The sequence below is a fragment of the Lepidochelys kempii genome, chromosome 1 (assembly GCF_965140265.1).
Source record: "Lepidochelys kempii isolate rLepKem1 chromosome 1, rLepKem1.hap2, whole genome shotgun sequence".
In the NCBI taxonomy this organism is placed as follows: Eukaryota; Metazoa; Chordata; order Testudines; family Cheloniidae; genus Lepidochelys; species Lepidochelys kempii.
This window is the reverse complement of record NC_133256.1, coordinates 278626637-278654090: the sequence shown is the minus strand read 5'-3', so window position 1 is coordinate 278654090 and position 27454 is coordinate 278626637. Positions and strand designations below refer to the sequence as shown.

General features: G+C 42.4%; 1 protein-coding gene across 7 annotated transcripts in view; it reads right to left on the bottom strand.

Annotated features, from left to right (window-relative positions):
• Window positions 1–23458, bottom strand: part of PPP1R12A (protein phosphatase 1 regulatory subunit 12A) — a 221793-nt gene extending 198335 nt beyond the window's left edge. For 3 of the 7 annotated variants that reach the window (XM_073327673.1, XM_073327672.1, XM_073327674.1), the window contains exon 1: window positions 23079–23457. In XM_073327673.1, the coding sequence (XP_073183774.1) occupies window positions 23079–23315 (237 nt within the window). In that variant the 5' untranslated portion in view covers window positions 23316–23457. Of the gene's footprint in view, window positions 1–4705; window positions 6065–8792; window positions 9007–23078 lie in introns of those variants that run through there. The other 4 variants (XM_073327676.1, XM_073327678.1, XM_073327675.1 and 1 more) reach the window with 4 other exon arrangements.
• Between the last annotated feature and the right edge of the window lie 3996 nt (window positions 23459–27454).

The window sequence follows — 27454 nt, the reverse complement described above, 5'->3', positions numbered from 1 at the left end:
TTTCTCTAGTGACTCCAGAAAAGTCAACTTGTCTCTTCAAACCATCCAATTCATGGGGATGACAAACTGTGTGGGAGTTCTTAACAGAGTTAATTCAGAACTGATTAGGAAAGCATGGGTCACACAGTACTTCTCAGATAGTGCAGTCATGCAGTGCTGGTGCCGGTGAAGACCTGCTGGTATGGCTAAGTATTAACATAAGAACACAAGAACGGCCATACTGGGTCAGACCAAAGGTCCATCTAGCCCAGTATCCTGTCTTCCAACAGTGGCCAATGCCAGGTGCCCCAGAGGGAATGAACACAACAGGTAATCATCAAGTGATCCATCCTGTCTCCCATGCCCAGCTTCCGGAAACAGAGGCTAGGGACACCATCCTGGCCCATACTAGCTAATAGCCACTGATGGACCTATTCCCCATGAATTTATCTAGTTCTTTTTTGAACCTTGTTATAGTCTCGGCCTTCACAACATCCTCTGGTAAAGAGTTCCACAGGTTGACTGTGCATTGTGTGAAGAAATACTTTGTTTTACTTGTTTGTTTTTTCAGTACTTAGTCTTGTATAAAACTTTGACTAAACCTGTTTGTGCTAAAAACACGCTAATGCTCAAGTGTTCATGGCTCCTAAAACTGACAACTGAATTTGGTTGTCCTGTATTCATAACTTTACTTACACAATTTTTCCACAACTTGATGCAATCAACTGTCACAACTTTCTTTGCAAGCTAGCAGATTTGAGATAGATATCTGAATTATCAGGTTTGTCGGCTAGAAGAGGAAGAAGGAACTCAAGATTGTACCATCAGCCATATTTCATTCTCTTCCTGTTCTGTACTCAACCTATGACTACAATGGCGATCAACAAAATAGCTTACTTATGAAAAGCAGGTTAGTGAGGAGGCTGATGCTGTACAACAAAACTTGTCTTGGGGGTGGTAGAGAAATCGGTCTTTGGTTCAAGTCATGTGTAAAAGCAAACAAGTAGAGATAGGTTAGCTGAGCAGGCAACTGGCAGACACTTCTGAATAGAATCTCTGAGTTCATACTCCATTTTGATGCAAGAACTTGAGTTACTGATGTGGAACAACTTTTAGCAAATAGATGAGAGAACCCACCACTTTTTTTTTTTTCCATCCATGGAATTCAATGCAGGGTGGGAGAACTTAATAAATATACTGTTCCACTGTTGGCCAATAGCTCTTCTCTATGCCTTTCCCGTGATATCCAAAACACTGTGAAAAATGCAAGAAGAGACCAATGGCTTCACCATTCTGATCCAAAGTCCTTAGGCATTTGGAACTGCAAGTTCCTATCAGTCTGAGTGATTGGAGGGGAAGAGACTTTTCTTCAAGTCAGCTGTCAAGCTTGTCTCATTCTAATACTTAACTTTAATAAAGACTTTCACCAGAATATTAAAAATGCAATGTTATTGCCTTGCAACTAACGTATAAGCGCCTATGTTAAATGTGCTGAGAGATGTCTACCACAGGGGTGGGCAAACTATGGCCCGCAGGATTAGCACTCCTGTGGTGCTGCGGGCCAGCACTGCTCCTGAAGCAGCCGACACCACATCCCTGTGGCCCCTGGGGGAGGGGGTATAGGGCTCCATGCGCTGCCCTCACCTGTGGGTACCTCCCCCCACAGCTCCCATTGGCCAGGAACGGGGAGCCTGCCCTGGTGCGTGCCGCTGCCACCCTGGAGCCGCTCCAGGTAAGAGGCACCAGGCTGCAGCCCACACTTCAACTCCCTGCCTGCATGCCAACCCCCTGGAACAACTTGCCTGCACCCCAACTCCCTGCCATGAGCCCCCTGCCGCAACGCTCCTGCACCCCAACCCCCTGCCCTGAGCCCCCGACCACACACCCCCACCCATCCTGCACCCCAACCCTCTGCACTGAGCCCCCTCGTACACTCTGCACCCCTCCCCTGCCCCAACCCTTTGCCCTGAGCCCCTTCCTGCACACTGCACCCCCCTCCCACACCCTGCACTCCTTCCCGCACCCCAATCCCCCACCCCAGCCCTACCTGCATGCAATTTCCCTACCCAGATGCGGCGCTCAGGCGAAAAAGTCGGCCCACCCCTAGTCTAGCAGGTTTTCCAGCAAAACAAGACTTGGGTATGTCTAATACAATGGTTTTCAACCTTTTTCATTTGCGGACCCTTAAAAATATTTCACATTGAGATGCAGACCCCTTTGGAAAACACAGTCTGTGGACCCCCAAGGGTCCACAGACCACCGGTTGAAAACCATAGGTCTAATGTAAACTATCAAGCAAAGGGAATATTTTTGGAAAAACTAAATTTCTAGGTCTTCATACAGCACAGAGAAGCAAAAGGTGACACCACCTTTTTTAATCTTTTGAAGGTCAGGATGTAGATTCTCCTAAAGCTGGAACATAACTGGGATATTTTCCCCAAAAGAGGAGCTAAGCCCTCTGTGGCTGTCAGGGCTGGGCCTGCCTCTTGGACCTGCAGAGGAGACAAACTTAATGACGGGCCTGGATAAATGCAGAAATACTTGGGTAATGAGTACTTCAAAAGCCAGACTAGCTTACTGATTCACTTGGGTGAAGGGGTGGCATTCCTGAAGACCACTCAGAAACTGTATCTGCAAAAAATAGGTCTGCTCTGCTTAATGGGTAGCAAGGAGCATATTCTACTAAGTCTCCAACTACAGTGACTTCCTCTTCCTGCACAGGCTTCCAGGTTCAGTTCAAACAGTTCTTCAGAAGCAAAGATGATCTGAGAGAGATCATACTCCATCTATCTAAGGCTACTTCCATGCATAAAGTCAATGGACTAGCTATAAAACTCCGTGGAATAGCCACTGCTGTTTAAGAAGTAACAGCCCATTGGGATGGAAGCTGAAAGTGCCTGCTGCTGTGTCCTTTCTCCCTCCACCCCACTTCCCCTTTCCTTGAAAAGGTTCCAGCTCCTCTGGTATACAGTGAAAGGAGTTGAGCACTCTTTACAGAGTTAGAAGTGAAAGATCACAGATTTAGCTCTTCGACCCAGCATCTGTGGATACTGGTTGATGAGCAGTATGAGGAAGTAAAAAAGCTACTGACACTTTGTTGCAAGTCATTTGTACTGTATGGAGGACACCAATGTCCTCTTCTCATCCTTTGTCTTGAATACTGCTCTATCCAGGAGCTCTTGGAACAATCTACAGTCTCCCACAATGTGGCTCACGTCATGAAAAACATGTTCAAGCTGAACAACCTGATGGTAAGTGCCCCTTGCAATAGCATTACTTGTCAAGGCACAAAAGAAACCAGAGACAAAGACAGCTAAGAAAAACTTGTGAAGCATGACTTGGGGTCCTCAGTTTTGATTAGACCACCTCAGATTATATGCCCAAAGAGAACAGCAAAGGAAAAAGTAGGCAGAGGACTCTTAAGTCTTCAATTGTGTCAATTTCAGCACATTGCAATACATTTCACTCACTAACTGGTGGGTAATTCAGGCAGGACCTTGTCTTATGAATGAGTGAATTAGTTACCAAACTGGTGATTGTGACATCTATTTTAGGCAGCAAATTAAATTTTTAGCACGGGGCCTAAGTGAACTGACAGAGCAATTCTGAAAGCCTTTTGATCTTGTTTGCCTTCCCATTTTTACTATTGTTTCCCCCACACCCACACACACACTCCGAAGACCTGGGAGATGCACATCTTTCTCTGATCCTATTTATTCTCAGTTTACTCCTTTCCAATGGGCTAAGCATATAATTATTACCTTACTCTGACATATGTAAGCTAGAAGAAAACAGCTTACCCCTCACTCAGTATCATCTTCTAAGCTGGCTTTGGCTTTGTTTATTGGAGGATTGAAATATCATGTAAAAACTTGCTATAGATGGTTACAATTTCTTCCCTGAGACTATTGCTTTTTGTGATTTAAAGAAGTAGACAGCACAATATTCAGTTCAACTACTTTCAAACAATGTTTTGTAACACTGGACCCAAGTTTAAGTTCTGTCATCTGAATCACAGGTCATTGGCACCTTTAGTCAATAGGTTCAAGAACAATTTTAGGTTCAATGTCTTTAGAAACCAGCTCCTAATAGTCTGTGACCAATAAACCTGAATGACTCCAATACCAAACCAGATGAGAACACAGTTCAATTGGGATCTCCAGAGTTCAGCAAGGATGAACTGTATTCCACAATTATACTAAATTTTAAAAAATTAACATTTGCTTGGCTTTACAAGAACAGATTCTTCTATTCTTCACACTCAATCACCTGTCTAAAGTAGGAAGTTGAAGAAGTGGAAGTTCTGAAGGCATAATTTATGCCTTCACATTTTAAGTTCTCTGCTAGGAACTAAAGAGCCATGAAAAGCTAGCAGCTGTCAAAATTTTCTTGAGACACAAGGTAGGTGATGTAATATATTTTAGTTTATCAATTTCTGATGGTGAAAGCAGCTTTTGAGCTACACAGAGCTCTTTTTCAGGTTCAGGAAAGGTACTCAGTGTCACAGCTAAATACAAGGTGGAAGGTTTAGCATAAGCAGTTAACAAATTCTAAGAGACCATTCAAGGTGAAGTAGCCCATTAATACCTCCGCAGCTCCAAGAGTCAGGCCAAAAGAGAGGATTAGTGGGTTACAGACTGTTGTAATAAGCCATGAATCCAGTGTCTTTATTAAGATCATGATTTTTAGCATATAGCAAAGTTATGATTTAAAATCCCAGGCTTACCTTTGGAAGGTGTTGTTCAGATTTCCTTTGAGGACAAGGACTGAGAGGTCAGATATGGAGTGATCATTTTGTGATAAGTGTTTGCTCACAGGTAGTATTGCGTTTTTGTCTTATTTTTCTGTGAGAGTTCATCTGAACACAGTGATTGTCTGGTTTCACCCACATAGTTATTGGGGCATTTGGTGCACTGTAGGAGATACAACCCATATTGTGACAGGCATATGTAGGAGCCATGGATCTAGGAAGGTGTGTTGGGGAGCACTGATCATCGTAGCACTGTAGATAGGTCTGCAGAATGTGTGTCTGTTGTTATGGCAGAGTCTTGTGCCATTTGGAGTTGGTGTGCCCTGGTCTGTGGAGAACTTGCATCTGATAAGTCTAGCAAGGCTGGGGGGAAGGGGGGAGGAACGGGCGAGGAGGGGGGTTGCATGAAGGTGAGAAGAAGGGGTTCAGGAAAGATCTCTTTCAGAATGTGGTCCCCATCGAGTATGGCTTGTAATTGTTTCATGATACCCCCATATGGGTTCCAGTGTGGGGTGGCAGATTTTCTTGAGTCATTGGCTGAATGGAGGCATAAACAAAGCACAAAAAAAAAAAATACTGAATTTCTACAGTAGTTAAGAGAGAGATCTCTCTTTAGTAGTTAGAAGTATAGCATGGTTCACTGGTTATGGTGCTTTACTAGACTCACAAGGTCTAGGTTCTCCTACCAGCTTTGCCACTGACCTGTGGTGTCTCCTTAGTAAAGTCATTTCATTTCTATGTGCCTCTTTCCTTCCTCCACCCCCTACTACTTGTCTCTTGTCTATTTATAGTGTAGTGCTTCAAGGTAGGGACAGTCTCTTGCTATGTGTGTACATTGTACAATGGGGCCTTAATTTTCTACTGTAATACAAACAAGTCACAACAGTTATAAACACACACTGATTTAAAGCTATACTTTCTACTTGGATGTGGGGCTTCCACCAGGTTTACTAGGAACCAAGTGGATATACCCAACAGCAGAATTCAAGCCTCATGTTTATTCCTGACATTACATAAAGTATAAAAAAAACCTCAGCTTAAATTTGGCTCAAACAAAGTATTAATTTTGTAAGAGTTAAGATTTTAACATCAGCTACCAAAATTTACATACATTTTAAAATTGAAATACAATATTTTGAACAAGTTCTTCTGGGGGCTGAGGAGTCCACACCATTAGTTCCTACAGAATTTAATTTCCCATCCACGCTCATGCCCAATTTACTTATGTTGAAAATGTTAGGCTGTGCAACACATTCTGCAGAAGTGCTTTTGGTGGCTTATTTAGGAAAGTCTTTGAAATCCTTAGCATGGCTACAACAAAAACAACTCCAGACAACTAGATAACATCTTGTTCTGAAGACAAAGTTTCTGCAGAACTGAACCTTAATCAGGATGTCCCCCAGAATCTTCCTTTTGCCTTAGCCACCACATTTTTGATGAGTACTAGGTATTTCCTAAGATTTTCAAGCCCTGAAATGACAAGTCACCTGTTCTTAAGAAAGGTGCCCCCATTCTTCATAGCAGCAATTCAATTTTTAAAACACTTCAGTTATTGTACCTTATGACTCCGGTATTTTGTATTAACAGTCATTTAAATGTACAGCAAAGCTTTTTTCACTTCTGAAATTGAGATTTAACTGATGTTCCTCAGCTGCCATTCTATGCCCCCCTCCAAAACAGTATCCCTAACTGTGGTTTTTCTCATCCCAGAGAATCTGCTCATATAGTAACTTGCTCATATGTGGCTGCACCTTTCTGCTGCAAGACAGAGGACAGCTCCAGACAGAAAATCAAAAGTGACTTTTAGTCACCCATAGGGATCTTATCCAGTCAGTCCAAAGAGCCACAATATTGTCCCATTAAAGGGCAGATCTTGATCCACAATCTGCCCTGCTTACAGTTCAGTAAGGAAAATGAGGACATAAAATTCTACATGCACCTAGGTATTATATCAGTACTGCTACCATTCCTGCCCTGCTGTGAAGCAGGAAAATCTGAAGCTGGAGAATATAGCAGCCTGCTGTAAGGTTTCCATGTGACCAAATGGCTACAGCTGGATTGTATTCTCCCCTAGAAAGAAAGTCCATAATCCTGGGTAGAAAGTGGGAGGCTCTGAGAAAGCAGGGGGGGGGGGTGGGAATAACTGGCGAATGAGTAAGGCTAAGATTTTGCCATGGCTAATTTTAGTAAAAGTCATGGGCAGGTAATGGGCAATAAACAAAAACTGAAGGAAGCCGTGACCTGTCTGACTTTTGCTGCGGCAGCTCCATGGTTTCACCTGCCACCGTGGCAGCTGGGAGCTGCAGGATGACCATATCTCCCCAGCTGCTCGCCCAAGGAGCCCCTCCATCTGAGGCTGTTGCCTGTGGCTGGAACCCCGCTAGGGCCCTGCTGGCTGCCAGCTCCAGAGTCCCGCGGCCACTGGGGCTGAAGCAGAGAATGTCCCGGAGGTCTCTGGAAGTCACAGATTCCGTGACTTCCATGACCTCTGTGACATAAAAGTAGCCTTACTAATGAGTAATAAAAATATAGATCTGGATACAGGATGGATGTAGGCTGATGTATCACGATGAGGAGTGCTATCTTGATGTTCCATATTTACTCAGTGATGTAGATATCACTTTTGCATAAAGACTGTTTGGACTTGAAAACTAGCTGCCAAACCAAACCATCAACTTATCTCAAAAGACAAAATGCATTCTTGTTCTCTACATAGCACATCTCTTCATTAGCAAATCTTCAGTGATCAGAACTCTGATGGCCATTTTGTTGATGCATGGAGTAGACTACAGCTTGTCCTTCCAAACTAAACTGACTTTTTAGTACAGGTTAGTAAAGTTGTTCCAAATTGTAGATTTTTCTGAAGAAATAGAAACTTCCCAAGATTCTTGCTGGGGGTTTTTTTGGTTGTAATAGTAAAGATTTCAAAGGACTGTTCTGCTAGAAGCTATTACTGCATGCAGTCCTGACTGAAAAGTGTGCTGTGCTGCCACAAAATTGACTGCTGCAAATGATGCTTAAAATCAACATTAAGATATCATCCAGTGGATATTTGAAGGATCAGCCACACTCCCATTCAGCCAGTTGAGACCTTTTGACACTCTAATGAAAAGGCAGGAGAAGAGAATACATCTGACTTGCAGGCCAATAAGGCATCTTTTTCCCCTGAACCTCTGAAACACAAGGTGGAGGATTACTACGTTAGCACAATTTTGCCCTTTAAGGGGTCAGGAGCAAAAGTGTGCAGTAAAAGTTTAGACTCATTTAATGGGGCTTTAGAAATCAAGTCTTTGCTGAAAGTTAGAAGATGTTATTGTTTAAGTAAGGACTTCTCAAGCTATTCAAGAACAAGTCCAATTTCAGAAATCAAGAACAAGTCCAATTTCAGAAATCAAGAACAAGTCCAATTTCAGAAATCAAGAACAAGTCCAATTTCAGAAATCAAGAACAACGTTGTAGGATGTACTTCGGCCTTGCAATGTTTTACCCACCCAGAGTAATTTGAGGGGTAAGATTTAGAGTGAAACCCTGACTCCCTTAAAGTCAACAGACAAGACTTCCATTGGATTTCAGACTTCCCGGGAGCCAGGGTTTCACTGGTAGTCCATACTTCTCCTCATTTAAAAAAAAGGTGGGCAAACTGCATGTAGGATAGTATTTTAATGATTTTGTAAGACTTGTATTTAAGGATCCATTCCTGGGTTACCCTGCCATAATAATAATTTTTGTCATTATAATTACAGTTTGTGACACCTCAAGCTCAAGTGTCTGAAATTTATTCATAAACTTGGCTAATTAAAAGGGTTTTTTTTCTTTTAAAGAGGCTTTCATTTTTAACTCTTAAGGATATTACAGAAACAGTGACTTCCACACATTTATGAATTAAGGCCAAACTTCTACTGCAAATACATGAAAACCTTTCATGCAAGTGTTTTCACCATTAAGAGATAGGGAACAAGCAGAGCTAACATAACATCTACAGAAGGAGGAATAGAACCCAGATTCTCTCACGCCAAGTACTGCAGTTTAGCCACAAATCTAGACTTCACTGTTTGTAACTCACCTTATTAGAAGATAATTACAATTGCACTGCAGGAAATTATGATCTCAGTTTGATAACAGTTACCTCCCTTTCGGAAGAACAGCAGAGTAATTTAAAGATTCTCGTTAGTTTCACAGCTCTAAGATGCATGGGTAGAAGTTGTTGGAAGTTTCGCTTTTGCTGCTCAGAGTGCTGAGAAAGAATTGTATCTGTATCTTTACAGTAGGTGTGGTCTCTGGGGGGAAATAATGAAACACGTAGATCAAATTACTCATTTACTGCAAAAGAAAAAGCTATGAGTAGCAGCAGTATAGGCCTACTAGAAAAATTCTGAGCAACAGTAGTAAAGCTAGATCATGGATGGAGGGCTGGATGATGAAAGAAAGGGATAGTGAAAAGGGGAAAACCAAAGAGGAACTTGGTCACTTCTCACTGCCTCACATGCAATACCCCCTCCCCCATCACCACCACCCAGTCAAAAAAGGTAAAACTATTTCTCCTCTGCAGCTGAAGAGCTGGGGAAACCAGAGAACAAAAAGTTCTATTTGGCACCTAGGTACTACTATTCTGGAACATGTGCAGGGAAGGAGGAGGAGGAGAATTGGGAGCACCTAAGAGCGTCTTCACAGCAGGTTGACATCCATGGCTGGCCCATGCTAGCGGACTTGGGCTCACAGGGCTCCAGCTGCATGCATGTTTCATTGCTATACAGATGGCTCTGTGACCCTCTCACCTCACAGGGTCCTAGAGCCCAGGCTCCAACCTGAGCCCAGAAGCCTACACAGCAATGGAACAGCCCCGCAACCCGAGGAGCCTGAGTCAGCTGACAAATTGTGAGAGCCCAAAGCTATTGATTTCTGCAGAATTTAAGCACCTTTAGATGGGCTAGTTTTCTAGTCCCTCTACTTCTTCTAAATTAACTGAATACAAACCAATGCTGTGTTATCTTTCTGAGTCAGCAAGCAGGTCCAATGGTTCTGCTGCATCAAATGGTATTCCCCAACAGCAGCATCTTGAAATTAAGATGTCGTAAAACTAGTCATTCAGAACTCCATAGCAGAGAAATAGTCAAGAATTGTTAGTTTCACGATACTGTTACAAAAAGCTATAAGCAAAGACAATCACTAGAGTCATTCATAGAATAAGCATACTCCAAAAAAGGTTCCAAGCAGCAAAGAGACAGAAAGCTCCTTCTTTGCAACAGTTATTGGGGAAATATAATTTGAAATTTAAGAGATACTGGCAAGAGGATAATATAAAGAATTGAGAGTCCATGCAAGAGCCATTGACTACAGTACCTGCAACTTTATTTACAAGCAAGCTGGGAGTTGTCAAGGACTTGGCTTCTCAGAAAGGCACTGCTTCTGGACCCCAACTGAAGCTCCCTCTTACCTAAATTTGCCCCCCTTCCACCTCCTCCCCCCACTAGCTAGTCTAATAAGTTAAAAGTTAAGTATTTATTGCACAGTACTATACACTAATAGAAATTTGGGGAGTATTTGTAAGATTATCACCCTCCCTGCACTGCAGCCAGAGAAAGTGTTTCATTTTAAACACTTACAAGACCAAAATATTTTGAAATACCATAGCAGGGTCAAAATTAACTTTTCTGGTGAGGAGTCCAGTGTTGCAATTACCCAGCAAGCAGAGGGACATATAGGGGTTAACAGCAAGATTCATCCTGGCCTATTTTTTGTACTGCCTCCAGCTAGGAGGTACCAGTAATTAGGATTGGCCAACTGTTTAATCACACAAACCCAAACACCCCTGCCCCATCCGAGCCCATGAGGCCCCACTCCTTCTCCAAGGCCATGCCCCCGCTCACTCCATCGCTTGCTCTCCTACACCCTCACTCACTTTCACTGGACTGGGACAGGGGGTGGGGGTGAGGGAGGGGAGGCGGGCTCTGGGCTAGGATGGAGGGGTTCGGAGTGTGGGAGGGGGCTCCAGGCTGGGTCTGGGGCAGGGAGTTGTGCAGGAGGAAGTCTGGGATGTGGGCTCTGGGAGGGAGTCTGGGTGCAGCAGGGGGTTCAGGGCTGGAGTGCAGGAGGGGGCGAGGGGTTCAGGCTCCGGCCAGGCAGCGCTTACCTAGGGCGGCTCCCGGAAGCAACCAGCATGTCCAGTTCCTAGGCTCAGGGGCAGCCAGCCGACTGAGCGCTGCCCCTGCCTGCAGGCACCACCCCCACAGCTCCCACTGGCCACGGTTCCTGGCCATTTGGAGCTGCAGGGGCGGCGCGCAGAGGCCAGAGGGACGTGCCAGTCACTTCCGGGAATCCTGCAGAGTCAGAGCAGGTAGGGAGCCTGCCTTAGCCCTGCTGTGCCACTGACCAGACTTTGCCCTATTAAAATCTCCCGGATTGTCTTTAATAGTCACCGAGAGATTGAGGCTGATTCCGGGAGACTCCTGGCCAATCTGGGAAGGTTCACAACCCTAATAAAGATTCAAATATGTTCAGTTCTGGTGAGTTTTTTTAAAAAAACTGCTTTTGTCCAAAGAGGTTGTTTTTAAATCTTCAGTGCTAAATGCTAGATCTTGTTTGTGCATAAACCAGGGCTTCAGAATTGTTCACATAGTTGAGAAAGGTGCTAAAGTTTGAAATAGACTGGGGGTGAGGATGACATGGCATGCTACAAGTAGCAAAAAAGGAGCAATTATTTGCTGTTTTAATTCATATACTAAGTGAAATTAAGTATTGGAGGGTTAGTGGTAGAGAGAAAATAGTCATACAGCACCTCTTTTTTAAGACATTAATTAAATGACTCTTCCCAAACTAACAGTAGAAACTAAATAGTAATACTAGGCCTCCTACATCTTAGTCAAGTTACCAAAACACCAGTAAGAATATCTTACTGTAACTTCCTGCAGTCAAATAAAAATAAATTTCCCTTAATATGTAAGTTAGGTCTCCAGTATATAAAGTGACGTGCCGGTATCAGTATTAAACACCCCTTGTCCACACTAATAAGGGAACTGCATACAGAAACTCACTGACAGCCACAGTATTAGTGCAGCACACCCTCTCTCCTATGCTATTCTTGAGAGCCAAGAAAATAGAAAGTGTTAAACTGTTTTCCATGGAGTTGGAGACAAATTACACTCTATTCAAAGTAGCTTTAATCACTTAGGGCCCTTATAATAAAGTGCACAAAAAGTTTCACAGGTTAGACAAAGTGAGAATGTAAAATTTCTAATAATTTGCAGTTTTATATAACTTGTGTTTTTAATTCCATCTGATATTGGCTGGGGAGGCCTCTAGCCATAATTAATACAATTACAAACTTCACTCTTTACCTGGACTAAAACCCAAGAGGAGGATGGCACAAGACATGAGTCTACCACTTATCCTCAGCTGAGCTTTTTATGAAGGTTAGGCACCATCAAGTCATAAAGCACCAGTACAGAGTGATTTTTAGACCAAAGCAATTTACATTTAAAGTCAACTGTAGATTAGTAACACTCATTTGAAAATGTGTTAATGTAAACTTAAAGTTTAATTAAATGCTGAGACTTTTTAACTGACCCTTCTGGTAAGGTCTCAAATTTTACAAAAATGCTAAAGACAAGATACATAAAGTTAAGGTCTTGGTCCTGGAAACACTAACGCAGTTATGTAAAGTAGTTCATAATAATAGAATAGTATGATTTCAGTGACTATTCATGTGAGTAAAGCTAAGCATGTGCATGTTTACAACACTGTAAAGTTGTTGTTATTAAAACTTTTGTGGCATAAAAATCTCATCTCAAAACAAGACTGAAAGTTTAGACTTTCGATACATTGACAAAATTATCACAAACTTATTTTTTGTAAATACATAGGCCAAAGTTTTCAAAACAAGGATCCTAAGTCTACATTTTAAGCACCTATGGGTATGATTTTAAAAAACTACAAGACGCACATGGCCCATGAAAACTACAAACTGATGGAGAAATATAGCCTAGTCAAAGAATTTCAGCTTTCTTTCAGGTTTCAGAGTAGCAGCTGTGTTAGTCTGTATCTGCAAAAAGAAAAGGAATACTTGTGGCACCTTAGAGACTAACAAATTTTTTTGAGCATAAGCTTTCGTGAAGCTTTTCAGAAATTCAACAGGTTCACAAACTCCAGGGTCAGAAGGGAAAATTGTGATCATCTAGTCTGACCTTCTGTACAACACAGGCCATAGAATTTCCCTCAAAATAATTCCCAGAACCGATCTTTTAGAAAAACATCCAATCTTGATTTTAAAGTGTCTAAAGATAAAGAATCCAACATGATTAAATTGGTAAATTGTTCCAATGGTAAATTACTCTTAAAAATGTACACCTTATTTCCAGTCTGAATTTAACTAGCTTGAACTTCCAGTCCTTTGATCATGTTATAGCTTTGTCTACTATGCTGAAGAGCCCATTATCAAATATTTGTTCCCCCAAGCAGCTCCTAATAGACTGATCAAATTACCCCTTTAAAACTTCTTTGTTAAGCTAAATAGCTTGAGCTCCTTGGATCTACCTCTACGAGGCACATTTTCCATTCTTTTAATCATTCTTGTAGCTCTTCTCTGAACCATCCCTCTCCAATTTATTGATGTGCTTCTTCAATTGTGGACATCAGAACTGGACACAATCTTCCAACAGCAGTGCCAAATACAGTGATAAAATAACCTATTTTACTCAACACTCCACTGTTTATGCATCCAAGGGTCATATTAACCCTTCGGGCCACAGCGTTGTGCTGGGAGCTCACGTTTAGCATCATGATTCCCAAATCTTTTTCAGAGTCACCACTTCTCAGGATCGTGTCCACCATCCTGGAAATATTACTCCTAGACGTATATGCATTTAGGTGTATTAAAATGCGTATTTTCTTGAGCCCAGCTTGCCAAGCGATCCAGATCGCTCTTAATCAGTGACCTATCCTCTTCACTATTTACCATTCCCCCAATGTATGGGTCTTCTGCAAACTTTCAGTGATGATTTTATGTTTTCTTGCAGGTCATTAATAAAAATGTTAAATAGCATAGGGCTAAGAACCAAAACCTGCAGGACCCCACTAGAAACATACCCAATCAATGATGATTCCCCATTTATAATTATATTCTGAGACCTATCAGTTTTAATCCATATAACATACCGTATCAATTTTATATTGTTCTAGTTCTTTAATCAAAAATGTTATCTGGTAATAAGTCAAACACCAGAAGTCTAAGTACATTACCATTATAAATCCTGTAATCTCACTAAAAAATAAAGTTAGTTTGACAGGATCCATTTTCCGTAAATCCACGCTGATTTGCATTAATTATATCAGCCTCCTTTAATTCTTTATAAATAGAGTCCCATATAAGCCACTTTAAAGTCTCCATTAATAATTTATCAGAAGGTGGTGCTGCTTGCAAATACAGAATGGAATATATGCCCGTCAATTTTATGTTCAAGCTTGTGTTCTCACAGGCTCTGAGCTAGTCTCTCAGCACAGATGTGCATTATCAGAGTGAAACTGAGAACAAAATTTGAAGTTCTACTAACAAAACAAGTACATGACACAGTAATTCAAAACTATCAGGTGGGAAGAACTAGCAACATAAAACAAAACTAAAACCACTTCTTTTAAAAAAAACCATGTTTATCCATCCTGATTCACACTATCAAGCAAAGGAATGGTGAACTGGCAATCAAAAGAAACAAAGCTACAGTAGCCCAGCTGAATTGGGGGAGGGGGGGGCGAGAGAGGGAGGAGGGGACGACAACAAAAAAGACTTTGTATTGTATACACGTCTAGAACTTCATAACACAAAACCCAGAAATTAGAACCATTCCACACAATAAGGGAGAGTGGCTGACAGGTTGGCCTCAAGGGCTCCTACCATGACCCCCCTCTCCCATAAATCAAGATCTTGCAGAGCCACACTACTAGAATTTTGTGCACATTATTTAGCTGTTAACTGGCAGTGCTCCCCCATCTGCAGTGACTAATGAGATAGGTCCTAGATAGAGGGAAGCTAGAAATTTTATTTATTTATTACTTAGGGTAGTCTTGGGGAGAAAGATGAGATGATATTTTACGGAAAAAATATAATAGTGAATAAGGGATACAAAGAGTTTCTATGTTTATGCATGGACATTTTTATAAAAAAAGTCATGTGCCAAATTAATTAGTTTGCTTGAATGCTGCATTCCTTCCCTCTACCCTTCATGTTTGCCCCTATGGTAAGCTTGTGTTTTTAGATGGTCTCCTCTTATGAATTTGGAAAGCACTACCTAGAACATTCTACATGTTACAAATGTAAGTATTAGTATTAAAATAATTTGGAACCAGCCAATTTTGATTAAGAGTGACAGGTTTTTGTCTGACAACAAATAGAGCTGCACAGTTCTTATTAGTGATTAAATGTCAAAAGCAATAACTAGCATTCTCGTGGAGAAAATCCAGAGTCACCATAAGCAGGTGCAATGCCAAACTGGGCCTTTGTGTGATTATTTTGTCTGTAGTGCCTCAGCCTATTTATTAAAATCCCTGTATTTATTGAAGATCAATTACATTTTATTATTTTAAATGCCCCCCATTAGCCTTATATTCCTAATACGCTCTAAGAAGGTGTATGACAGTAATGGAGAAATGAATGCCACCACTCATATTTGAAAACATTTCTAAAACTCTGCATCAGTAAATTTAAAGGGGAAGACAAGATGAACTGTTTTGTACAGTAGTTAGTGATGCCTCAAAAGCCATTAACACACCACTTTCGTAGGTGGCAGTTTGACAAAACTTACTATACCTGATTTAAAATCTAGGTTTAAAACTCCAGAGACAATGCATGACTAAACATTTTGTTTGTTGTAAATACATGATAATCTTTTTCTTACTGACATATCACAATGCACTTTAACAGACTACTAGAAAGGTGACAGCTGAGGAATGCCTCCACTCCTATGCCAAGGTTTCCATTGACTCATTTCAGGAATGCACACAGCAAGCATGACAGCTTGGAATGTCTCCACCCATCTGATAGCATCTGAACATGCACTGCTTACAGCTAGCCATACAGACTTGCAGCTCTATTCCAATTAGATCAACAAAGAAAACTAATAAGAATAACGACTTTTACATGCAGTATGAAATTTTGCACTACTCAATGCATGCCAAGTGGTGAATTCTTAATTGTGATGTACTTAATGGCTAAAAACCTTAGTTTTCATCTCAGAAGGGAAATTAAACTGAACAAGAGACAATTAAGGGGCAAGTGCTTGCTCTTTTGTAATTCATCCTTTGAAGGATTTGGTCAGAACAATAAAATATAATCAGGTAAATGTTACTGAATGTCATGTAGTCTCTCTCTTTTGTAGTCCTCAAATTACTTATATCAGTAAGCATCTCCTATTAACTGGAATAGACATTATAAGGTCACCAAAACAACACAAAACTAACCATTCAAAAGCTTGTATTATTTCCAGTTATGCCCATAGTGTATACACAGAAGACATCGGCACAGATACTCAACTTAAGGATGATCTATTGAAGTCATGGTTCCAATAGCAATTATCCGAGGATCTGCCCCACCCTGGAGCTCACAATACAATCTGAATTATACCATTTCAATAAATAGAAGTGAAATAGTTACAATTTATGTTCAAAGGCTACAGTGACACTTAGGCTTAGTCTACTCCACTACCTAAAAATTAGGTCAACCTAGGTACACTGCTCAGGGCTATGAAAAATTTCACACCCTGTGCAACATAGTTAGGGTGACCTAACCCCCATTGTAGACACAGCTAGTTTGACAGAAGAATTCTTCCATTGACCTAGCTCCTGCCTCAAGGGTATGGATTTACTGGAGTGATGGGAAAAAACCCTTCTCTCAGTGTAGCAAGTGTCTATACCAATAGTTCTCAACCTATTTACCATTGTTGGCCACATATGCAGATCCGGAGCCGCATCCACACTATATATACACACTACGTGTATTGCTCTGAGGATGTCACGTGGCTGCAGCCATGTGCTGATTAGGCCGTAAGTGGCCCACGGGCCACAGGTTGAGAACCACTGGTCTACAGTACAGCAGTTTAACTGCAGTACTGCAGCTGTAGCACAGACATCTGCCTAGATCAGCAATTAACTTCCTCAACCTGAATCTGTTCACATGCAGTGGTTCCCAAACGACCTATCGTGATGAGTGGTTTATGTAACATTCCTTTTACTACACAAAAGTAGGTTACAAAAGAGAAAAATTTTAAAAAAATCAAGCGTACCGTATGTCAGAACACGCATGGCATTTAATCTACACATTTCATTGTGCCAATGAAGTCTGTAAACGCATCAGTGTACTGACTCAAGAATATTTAATTCCAGGGTAAAGTTTACAACTAGAAGACACGGTCATTAAACAGTAACTTATTTTACAAAATAAAAGATTATACTGGCTGTAGTTATTGCCAATATTTTGAATTTGTTATGAAACCTATGTGACTATCTTATAAACGTATTCTTCAAATGCTACATTACAGATACTATAAATAAGTTTGAGATGTTTCTACTCATGTCATTGCCAGTAATTTTTAAGATGGGAGTTTCCCCAAGCTTCGTCTCAGCCTATATGCTAGAATTCAGTTAAATTATTATATTTGTGCATTTAAAAGAGGACACTTAGCAGAGAATGTGATGCCTTTACGTACAACTCAAAAAAGAAAGGTTGGGTTCAAACCTGGCACATAGTTAATCCTCAGTATGCACAAGGCTGTTAAGCCAAGTTTGGAGAGGTATAACATTTACAATTATTGCACTCTACAAAAATTTGTATGCAGTCATATGCTTAATAGAATTTTTCTTGTATGTAGGCTAAGTACTAAAGATGTCCTCAGTTATCATGTAGTATGAAGGGGCACATGATGTACCCAACACTTCATATACTTTATCTCTTCCTCCACCACCACTATTTCTTTAGAGAGGACGGAAATTAGACAGGCCTTTATTAATGCAATATTAAGGTTGCAAAATTAAGCACAGAAATCAGGAAATTAAGAGTTACCTTAAAATAGTTATTAGTTATATAATAGTTATTACACAGTGAAGTATGCTATTCAATTCTCATTTCCTGGAAATGAACACGTTTTACAGAATCTATGGCCAGCAGAAGCGTTTCCACTCATTTCTTTACGTTATAGTAATTTTTTAAAAACAAACATCTGAAGTCAGACAGTGCAACATTAAGAACCTAGAAGTGGGGGGAGGAATAGCTCAGTGGTTTGAGCATTGGCCTGATAAACCCAGGGTTGTGAGTTCAATCCTTGAGGGGGCCATTTAGGGATCTAGGGCAAAAATTGGGGATTGGTCCTGCTTTGAGCAGGGGGTTGGACTAGATGACCTCCTGAGGTCCCTTCCAACCCTGATAGTCTATGATTTCTATGAAACTGATTTCCCCACTTCTGTTGTCCACACTGAGACACATGCAAAAAGGAAAAAAAGCAGAACAATGACCAATAAAGGATTTTTTAAAATCCTTACCTCTAAGCGTACAGTGTTATCAGAAACAAGAATGATTTCCCCCCCATGCAATGAGATGGAAGGTATCAATTTCACAGTAAACCAAGTACAAATTCTGACGTATGGATTTCAAGATTTTTGTGCAAATTTTTATATCTAATGTAAAACTAATTCGTTTCTGCAAATGGGGCAAGACTCTGTCCTCCAGTAAGACCAACACCATTGAAGTCGCAGCTCAGGGAGTGGGGATTGGGTGCTAAGGTGGCTTTGAGCCATTTTTGCATCATCTTGATCCTAAATTGCTCTGCAGCTCCTATCGTAGTGTAGATGGCCATAGGAGCTTAGATTACAGCAATCTACCCCTGGCTACCGAGCTGCCATGCTATATGTTGTGTCTGGTAACTTCCTATCCCAGGGCTTACAAGGGGTCCTCAGAAGACAGCTTTACAGCTGTCTTTCCTTGTTTTTATGCCAGTGGGCTCCATCTACAGCTCAATCACTGGTTTTTAATCATCCTTTTACACCACTCCAGCCCTTTAACCAGGTGTAAGGGCTCTAGAAGGGGATAAGGCTATTACCCAAGATATTTAATGACAACCAGTACTAAAGCCCATGTCAGCATGAGTGATCAAGTATATACGTTTGCGATAAATAAGCAATAACTGGATCTCTTTGAAAGAAAAGGGAGGCAGTTAACTTATGTCAAAGTAAACTCAAAGCAACTACCTCTGCGATTAGTAAATATTAAGATAACAATAACTTGCATACATGGCATGTACTGTCATCTCCAAGTTTGCCCTTTGTCAGCCAAAACCAGACCACTGTACAGTTCTATAATGAATGATCTGTGGTTATAGTGTTGTTAGCCACTGCTGAGCCAGTGCTATACGATACCAAGACAACAGCATTAAGATATTCTTAAAATCAGTTCCCCCACACCCCACATGAAAACTATGTTCTAGCTACAGAGTGGGTGACGTAACACCTTTATTGGACCCACTTCTGTTGGTGAGAGATACCGTACAAGCTTTCGAGCTACACAGAACTCTTCTTCAGACTACACAGCAGATTTTGTTAGGAAGAAGAGTTTAATAGATAGTAAGGCAATGAAGTCAATCTGCACGATAAATATCAAGGGTTCAATTCAAATAGCTAGTGTTATATTCCCACATCTACATGACATCACATTTCGCCTCCTGATTCTATTCTTCTCTTAAGTCCCGCTGAATTACCTGGAAGGACACATCACAAGAAAAAGAGTTAACCCCTACAATCCCAGCGTTACATCTATGCACATGACAGTTATACAGAAAAAATGCATTATTCAGAGACTCTGTCTTTTACAACTTCCATTGAGTTAATGGAACATTTTGGATTAGGAAGCCCCAACCCAAAAAACATGGAAACCAACTATGCACAACCCTGTCAAAGGCAGAAAATAAGATTCAAATTCAAAGATGTTAAAACCAGAAGGGACCATTATGATAATCTATTCTAACCTAGATTACAAAACAAAAATATTTTTCTGTACTGATTTGCAAATAGGAAGCTTAAATACTACTTGGAATATAGCTGGTAAATGTGACAAAACGTAGTTTAATATGTTGCATCCCTTTAAAAAAGAAGTGCACTTAACATGCACCATGCCTACTTCTGCGCAGCAAAATATAAAATGAAATCAGCAATTAGTGTCAAATCACTGTAGAATTAAAATGTGTAGGCAGTATGGGGGAAGAGAAGCACTTAGACTTTCCATCTCAGAAATAAATGTCTGCAGTACACATTGGCCTTTAGAATGCATACTGAATAAGAAGCACAGTAAGAATTTGTTTTGTTATACAGGAAGAGGGACAAAAACCCTGCCTAGTTCATCCTACAAATTTTATTACTCCACCCAAATAGCTTTTGAGCCTTAATATTGGAACAGATTGCCTAATGAATGGCACAGTGGTTTGGCTGGTAGCACAACTTGTTGCCACAGTGGAAACTGAGGCTACGTCTATGCTGAAGTTGGAGTTCTATGGGTAGACACATATGCATTAACTTTGATCCAGCTAGTATGCTATAAGAGCATGTTAGCCACCGTGGTAGCAGCAATCTACCTGCCCAAGTACTTACTTAGAGAGACTCCAACAGGATTGTTCTCAGGCAGCTAGCTTGTGCTGTACAGCTAAACTGTTATTTTTAGCTCAATAGTTTGATCAAACCTAGCATGCATACACCTGAGCTGGAAATTACACCTCTAGCTGCACTGTACATATACCCTGAAACTGAAGCTACCCCATGTGTTCACGGCTGAATGTGTTGAGGAACTGCCACCAACGTTTTGAAGGAAAGTGCTGCTTATCCCTTTTTCCTATACTGCCTTGTGTCTACAAGAAAATATTACAAAAATGTAGTTTATGCTCCTGCTCTAGTGCACTAAAACCTAACTCATGGTGGGCGACTCAAGACAGGAGAACGCAGGTGATGTGGAATAAATGGATGAGAACCGGGGGAAGAAAGCGGTCCAAAAATGGGGATAAATCACTTCATTTTAGATATCATGCAGGTATTCTTGTTTCACATGGATGAGCAGGTCTAAATTGATATAGTGCTTAAAAATGATGGTAACCATGGAAAATCCTGTCTATAATAGGGCTTTCAAAATTACCGACACTGGTAAAGTCACAATGGCATTAGCAAAGTGCTAAACTTTTGAGAAGTTTCCCTACGGTACATCTGGCCTTACTTCATACCACAACAGCTCTCATTTAGAGTAGACCCATCTATGATAAATAAGATGTGCAGCATTTTCTATTTTGTCTCAAATGCATGAACAACAAAGAAGTTTGGCTACACTAAAGACTGTGTGTCAATTAAAGGGACACTGCAACCAATACATTCCCTGAGGGGCTTGGGAGAATATACAATCAATTCACATTTAAATCTCCCAATTTGCTTTTCAACTAGATGTTTGTCGACAGAAGCCTCCCAAAGCCATTTTTAGTTATCCCATAGTAGTAACACTAGAGTATCAACTACTCCAACAGAAGTTTAAGCAAAAAACCAAAAACTTGCAGCTATCTTGATCTCCCACTATCTGCGGTCAGCTTGCAAATTAAGGAGGGGTGAAAGTCTGGCAGCACAGAGGCAAGGATGACATTAATAAATGCTAAAAATGTTGCATTACAATATCATAAAGTTGTCAAAGAGACTCCTCCTCACCTGCTTTTTAAAAAGGCTTCTCAGAATGGCCAAAAAACGGAAACCTTAGTCTTAATTTGTTGTTCTACCAATAACTATAAAAAACAACACTTCTTTTGTTCCCACCATTAAAAGTTCTATACATTCTGGACCTGAAAGAACTTGTTTATATATTAACAATATAACCAATATTATCAATATTCTAATAACAATATTACCAATTCTGTCAAGGCTAATAATACAATGAAAGGGCAGGTGACAACTTTTGTACAGGAAACAGTAAAGCTATTATATACACCTTACATTACAGTAAGAGTTAAAAGTATAAAATCCAGTTCTTAGCAATCCATTTATTGTTAGCTATTACAATAAATAATGGGGCATTCCTCACACTTATTTCACTATCAAGAGGTTTACCACATACTAAAGTCACCAGTTCCTGTTTAGAAAGAGAACACGGTCACAACACTGCTCTGAATTCCCTCACTGCGCTATTTTGGAAAGATTTTTTTACCTGATCGAACTAGAGCTCATAATTACTAAGTCTTTCTGGAACTACTGAGGTACAATTTTCAAAACAAAACATTAATCTATCAAAGAGATTATTCTTTCTTTTCTGAATTTAGTTTAGTGAATTTAATATGCTGCTATGGTTTTTGGTCTGTTGCAGAAACGAAAACTATTCAGGCAAACCCACATTATCTCTGGATTGCCACTGCCTTTCCTTATTTGGCTAACATTTTCAGATTCCAATCAGATTGCTATAAAACTTTAACATGCACAAAGCATCCATTTTGAGGAAACTTCACGGCCACTTTCATTAAGGGTGGGGGGAATGGAATAGAAAATTAGATCTCAGTTCAAAAACCATGGACAAAGCAATCCCTTCTTACAACCTCCCACCGCAGGAAAAATATCCTGTAAAAACACTGCTAACCTAAGAGTAGGGCTTTCACACTGCGGCAGAAACCATCAATAAAGAAAGAAGCCTGTCTCGTATCGACAAACGTTTCTATATTAAGAACAAAACACTAGTTTCCCCCTAGAAACCAGAGAAAAATAAATGATCCGCCTTCACAAAAAGCAGATTTAATCCCCTGAAGTGCAGAAAAATTGGAAGGGTCGGGGCGGCAGGAACTCTCTCCCGATAACAGCAAACATGGGAGTGACCCTGTTTCTCATCCCACCATCCTTACCTGCCAACACCACCCCCTTTCCGGGATCTGCCCTTCACCTCCCCCGACTCCGGGGCGCCATCTCTCCTCCCTGGACACACAGCGGGCAGGGCCCCGGCGGACCCAGCTTTCTCAGCGACACCCTCCATGCTATCCATAGCCGGGGGGTCCCACCGACACCGTCCCCGGGGGAAGGAAGGCAGAGAGGGCCCCGGATCACCCCACTCAGGGGAGGAAAAGGTTTAGCCGCCACCCCAGACAGTGGAATAGGGCCGATCCCAGAGACTAGGGAAAACGAGGAAGAGCAGCCTCCGCAGGGCCGATCCATCGGCTCGGGACAGACCCCGCTGCAGAGAGCTGGAGTCAGGCTTGGCAGCACCTCCCCACGCCCCCGACCACCGGGCCCCGACCACCGGGCCCCTCCCGCCCCCGCGCGGCCAGGCCCAGCCCCAGCTCCCCCCCGCCCAGGCCGAGCCAGGCCCCGCACGGACCTGGTGCAGTGCGGTGAGCCCGTCCACATTGGCGTAGTTGATGTCGGCGCCCCGCTCCAGCAGCCGCAGCACCTCGTCCGTGTCCCCGCTGGAGCAGGCAGCCAGGAAGACGGCGCCGTCATCGAACTTCACCTTGGTCTTTTTGCGCTTGACCACGGGCGGCTCCAGGTCGGTCTCGGAGCCGAGCCAGCGCTTCAGCTGCTCGTTCCGCTTCTGTTTGGCGTCCGCCATCTTCATGCCCCGCTCCTGGCTGGCCCTAGCGCTCCGAACCGAGGAGAGCCTCTATCCACCACTATCCCATAGAGCACCGCGGCCGACCCGGCCGCCGCCGCCGCGCCGCACTCGCTCACCCGCCTAGAGGGAAAGAGCCGGAGAAGGGGCGCGGAGGCCGGCCGCTTTAACATAATCTCGCGAGAGTCCTGAGGGGAGGGAGACATCAGAGGGCGGGGCTGTGAAAGACCGGAGCGTGAGATCAGACCTGAGCAGAGGGAGTGGGCGGGGACCTGGGCGCGGCTCGGAGCGGCCCAAGGGCGCGCGGGGCAGGGTGGAGGTGGCTGCGGCAGGGATGGAGCCGCAGCGGGTGCGGGGGATGGGAGAGGCGCAGGGACCCTGAGCGGGGAGCGCGCCTCAGCGGTAGGCTGCTGGGCGGGGCGGCAGCAGAGCAAGGGGCCGTTGAGCCGCGCGGGCGCGGGCTGAGGTGAGCAGTTCAGCCGGCAGGCCACGGGGCTCGCTGGCAGGTGCAGCGCAGGATACCGCTTCTCGAACCGTGTGGATTGTAAGAAACTGCTGTTGTAGTAAACTGCTACCCGATGTCGCCGATGCCTATCGATGGCCGTGTCTTGCACTGTCGTGTATGTGAAATTGCTATGTGTAGAAACGTGCTCCCTGTAGCCGTGAGGGATACGTGTAGATTGTAAGAAACAGCTTTTGTAAAAAGATGCTACTTTATTTGTACATACTTGAAAACTGTTATCATGTTTCAGTCTTCCCTCATAGGTCATGTTTTCTAGACCTTAAATTTTCACAACCTCTATAAGTGTACCTTCTATGCCATTATCTCAATCATTAAGATTTTGAATAGAAACGTATCCAGAACTGACCCCTGGAGAGCCCCACTCCTTATGCCCATTTTATTTTAGTTCCATCTAGGTTTCATTTCCATAGTTTGTTTATGAGAAGGTCATGGGAGACGGTATCAAAGGCCTTACTAAAGGCAAGATATACCACAACTACCGCTTGTAGGCTTGTTACACTGTTAAAGAAAGCTATCAGGTTGGTTTTACATGTGAGACTGCTTGAAATACCTTTCTTAGCAAAGTAGGACCTGTCACTGCTGCAGGTAGCATGGTCCTACAGATAGCATTCACACACACCAACCACCACTTCCTCTCCCCACCCCCCACCCCCATGTATGAAACTGCAAAGTATAGGGATGTGCTACCTGTAACACTGCAACGTGATGAAGTTAATTCCTACAGACAGCAGTTTCTGACACTGCTGGTATGGGAGACTGCTATTTGTAGGAATTAGCTAAATCAGATGGCCTTTTTTAAGCAAAGTTGGACCTGTTGCAGCTGCAGGTAGCACAGTCCTACAGATAGCATTTTCACACACACACAAAACTGCAAACTATAGGGATGTGCTACCTGTAACACTGCAATGTGATGAAACTACCCCACATCAGCCACCTTGCATAAAGTATATATTAGCTATGTCATATCTGTATCAAAAGCATATTTTCATAAAGAATGTAGAGTATAATGTCACACCCCACATGTATGTTTGCTGATCTGCAAATAGTAAAGGAGCATGCACCTTTGGGTGCAAATGCTCATGACAGTAGTGCAGAGCCATGCAAGCTCCATGATTCTGTGTGAGATGGCAGACAGTGAGGAGGGCCAGGCAGGTTAGTAGGTTTAGAAAAAAAGGTGTAAACATTATGTATACGTTTATGTATGGGATACAAATAAAATTAGTGGATGGTTAACAATGCGTTATAAGAAGTTGGATCCCATGGCCACAACCACCCCAGTCTGACCTGTTTAGTACCCAGCATATGCTGCCAAACCAAAGCTTCCCAAAATACAGTGGGTGGACAGTAGGATATCTATTCGTGGTGCACCTCACTCTGAATCTATACAAGTGCTTCTGGTGAGTACCCTGACTGCTGAGACAAGGAGTCCAGGAGGCATGCACACAAGTGACATAGTAACCGTAGTGACTCTGTGCTGACATAACTTGAGTTAACCCACACTTAAAGTGTAGATATGGCCTTAGGTATATTAAATGTTTGGGAGTATGAGGGTAGACTAAGATTCATTCAGGTGTTTAGGGTCAAGGCATTGGAACTGGCCTTACTCACCCTACAGGCTCAGGAACAAAGAGACACATAAAAAAATATTTATTTATTAAAATTTCTTGACTCGAGGGTGTATAACTCATGATTTTAGAATTCTTGTGGTTGTAAAGGTATCTTGGAGTTGTAGATGTGTGTTCATTATATTTTGAAAGGCAAAACTATGAATGGGTTGAACAAAGAATTAGATCAGTCCCTCAGGATAAGTACATTGGCTATTAGCCAAGATAATCAAGGGATGCAGGCCCATGCTCTGCATGTCCTTAAACTGTCCTTTGACTGTCAGATGCTGGGAGTGGACAATGGGATGGTTCAATGTGTCATTACCTGGTCTGATCATTCCCTTAGAAGCACCTGACATTGGCCACTGTCACAAGACAGGATACTAGATTAGGCGGACTATTGGTCTGACCCACGATAGCAGTTCTAATTTTCTGCAAAAATTACAATAGATTTTTTTTCCAGGGAGAAAGACATTATAGGAGATAGTATACTGCCTTTATTGAATATTTAAGAATCAAGTTGTACACAATGGCAGACGGAAAAACACTAAGGGCTAGACTGAGAGGCAAAATAACAGTTACAAAAATGCAATCCCCATTGGTGGATTGACTCAAAACAAAGTTTTGACAATAGGCCAGAAATTCAGTCAGAGTGGAAGTCAGATGATCCAACAGAATAAACATCTGCTCTAAAAATGAAAAGAAAAAATTAGAATTAAAATTTCACAGAATTCAGGGAATCCCAGCAGATCAGACAACCTGGGAAACTGCTCGGAGACTCTATACCTCCTAATGCTGCTTGACCCCCCTGACCAGTAAATTTCCACCCCCTGCTCAGACCCTGGCCAACCCCCTGCTCCGATTCGTCCCCTTTGCCACTTTTTAATCCCTGTCAAAAGCAGTCCGCAGAATCTTATAGGTAATAAGGGCAGGATGAAGCGCAGTGGCTTCAGCAGATGAACTGAGCATGCTCAGTACACCAGAAGTAGCACATTACTACGCGGGGCAGTATCCTACACCAGCGCAGGGCAAGAGGGGGTCCAGCCCGCAGACTAGAACGGGTGGGCGCAGAGGGCCCGGCCCTTCCTCGATCGATGTCCCCCATCTGCTCGCTACACCTGGCCTGGGGGCCGGGGACTGAGAGAGGCCGCCTAGGGCTCGCCTCCCGCCTGCCCCGTCCAAGGTGTTACCTGCCAGCACGTGCAGAAACACAGGGCGTCGTGACAACGAGGAGTAGTGGCTGTCACCGGTCCGTCCCTGAGGCCGCATTTCACCAAGTGCCTGCCTGGGCAGGGCCGTGGGCTTCTGCAAAGCCCCCGTGGAGGCTTCGTTCATGTTATGCAAATTTTGCCTCAGTTTCCCTCTTTGAACGAAGTGGGGATAATACACCTTTCCCATGGTGGGGGGATAATTAATTACTCTTGATAAAGCACGCTGATGTGCAAAGCAGTGCAAATGCCTTTTTTTTATATCAACCTAGATTTGGTTTCTACCCCCTGTGCCCTCCATAGGGTGGGCTCCTTTTAGCTACATTGTCTTAAATTATATTTCCCTTGGAGGAAGGTATGGGTTTAAATTTACTGGAGAAGCTTTGAATTTGTACTAATAAGAATCAAAATATAGTCTGAGACATTCACAAAACCTCTAACACTTCAAATTCTGCAAGGTTACCCTTTCCTCATTAGAAGGGTTCCTTTTCTTTACTGCATCCATTCTCACAGCCCAATCAAGCTTCCTTTTTCTTTTCTGTTGATTGATGTGTGCCAGCAGCATTTGACAAGAGGCAGTTACATTAAGGTTACCCACCTGTAAGGATTAGTTTCTCAGTGTATTTTGGGCCAAATTTCCATATGCAGACACCTTTGCTGTATCAACCAAATTTTCTCACACATCCACTGTGCCTACAGAACCTTTATGCAAAATTTGCTGGCATGGTGTGTGTGAACATATTCAACAGACATTATTTAGGCAACTGCATTAAGACATCTTTTCAAATGTCAGCAGTAGGGCATGAACAC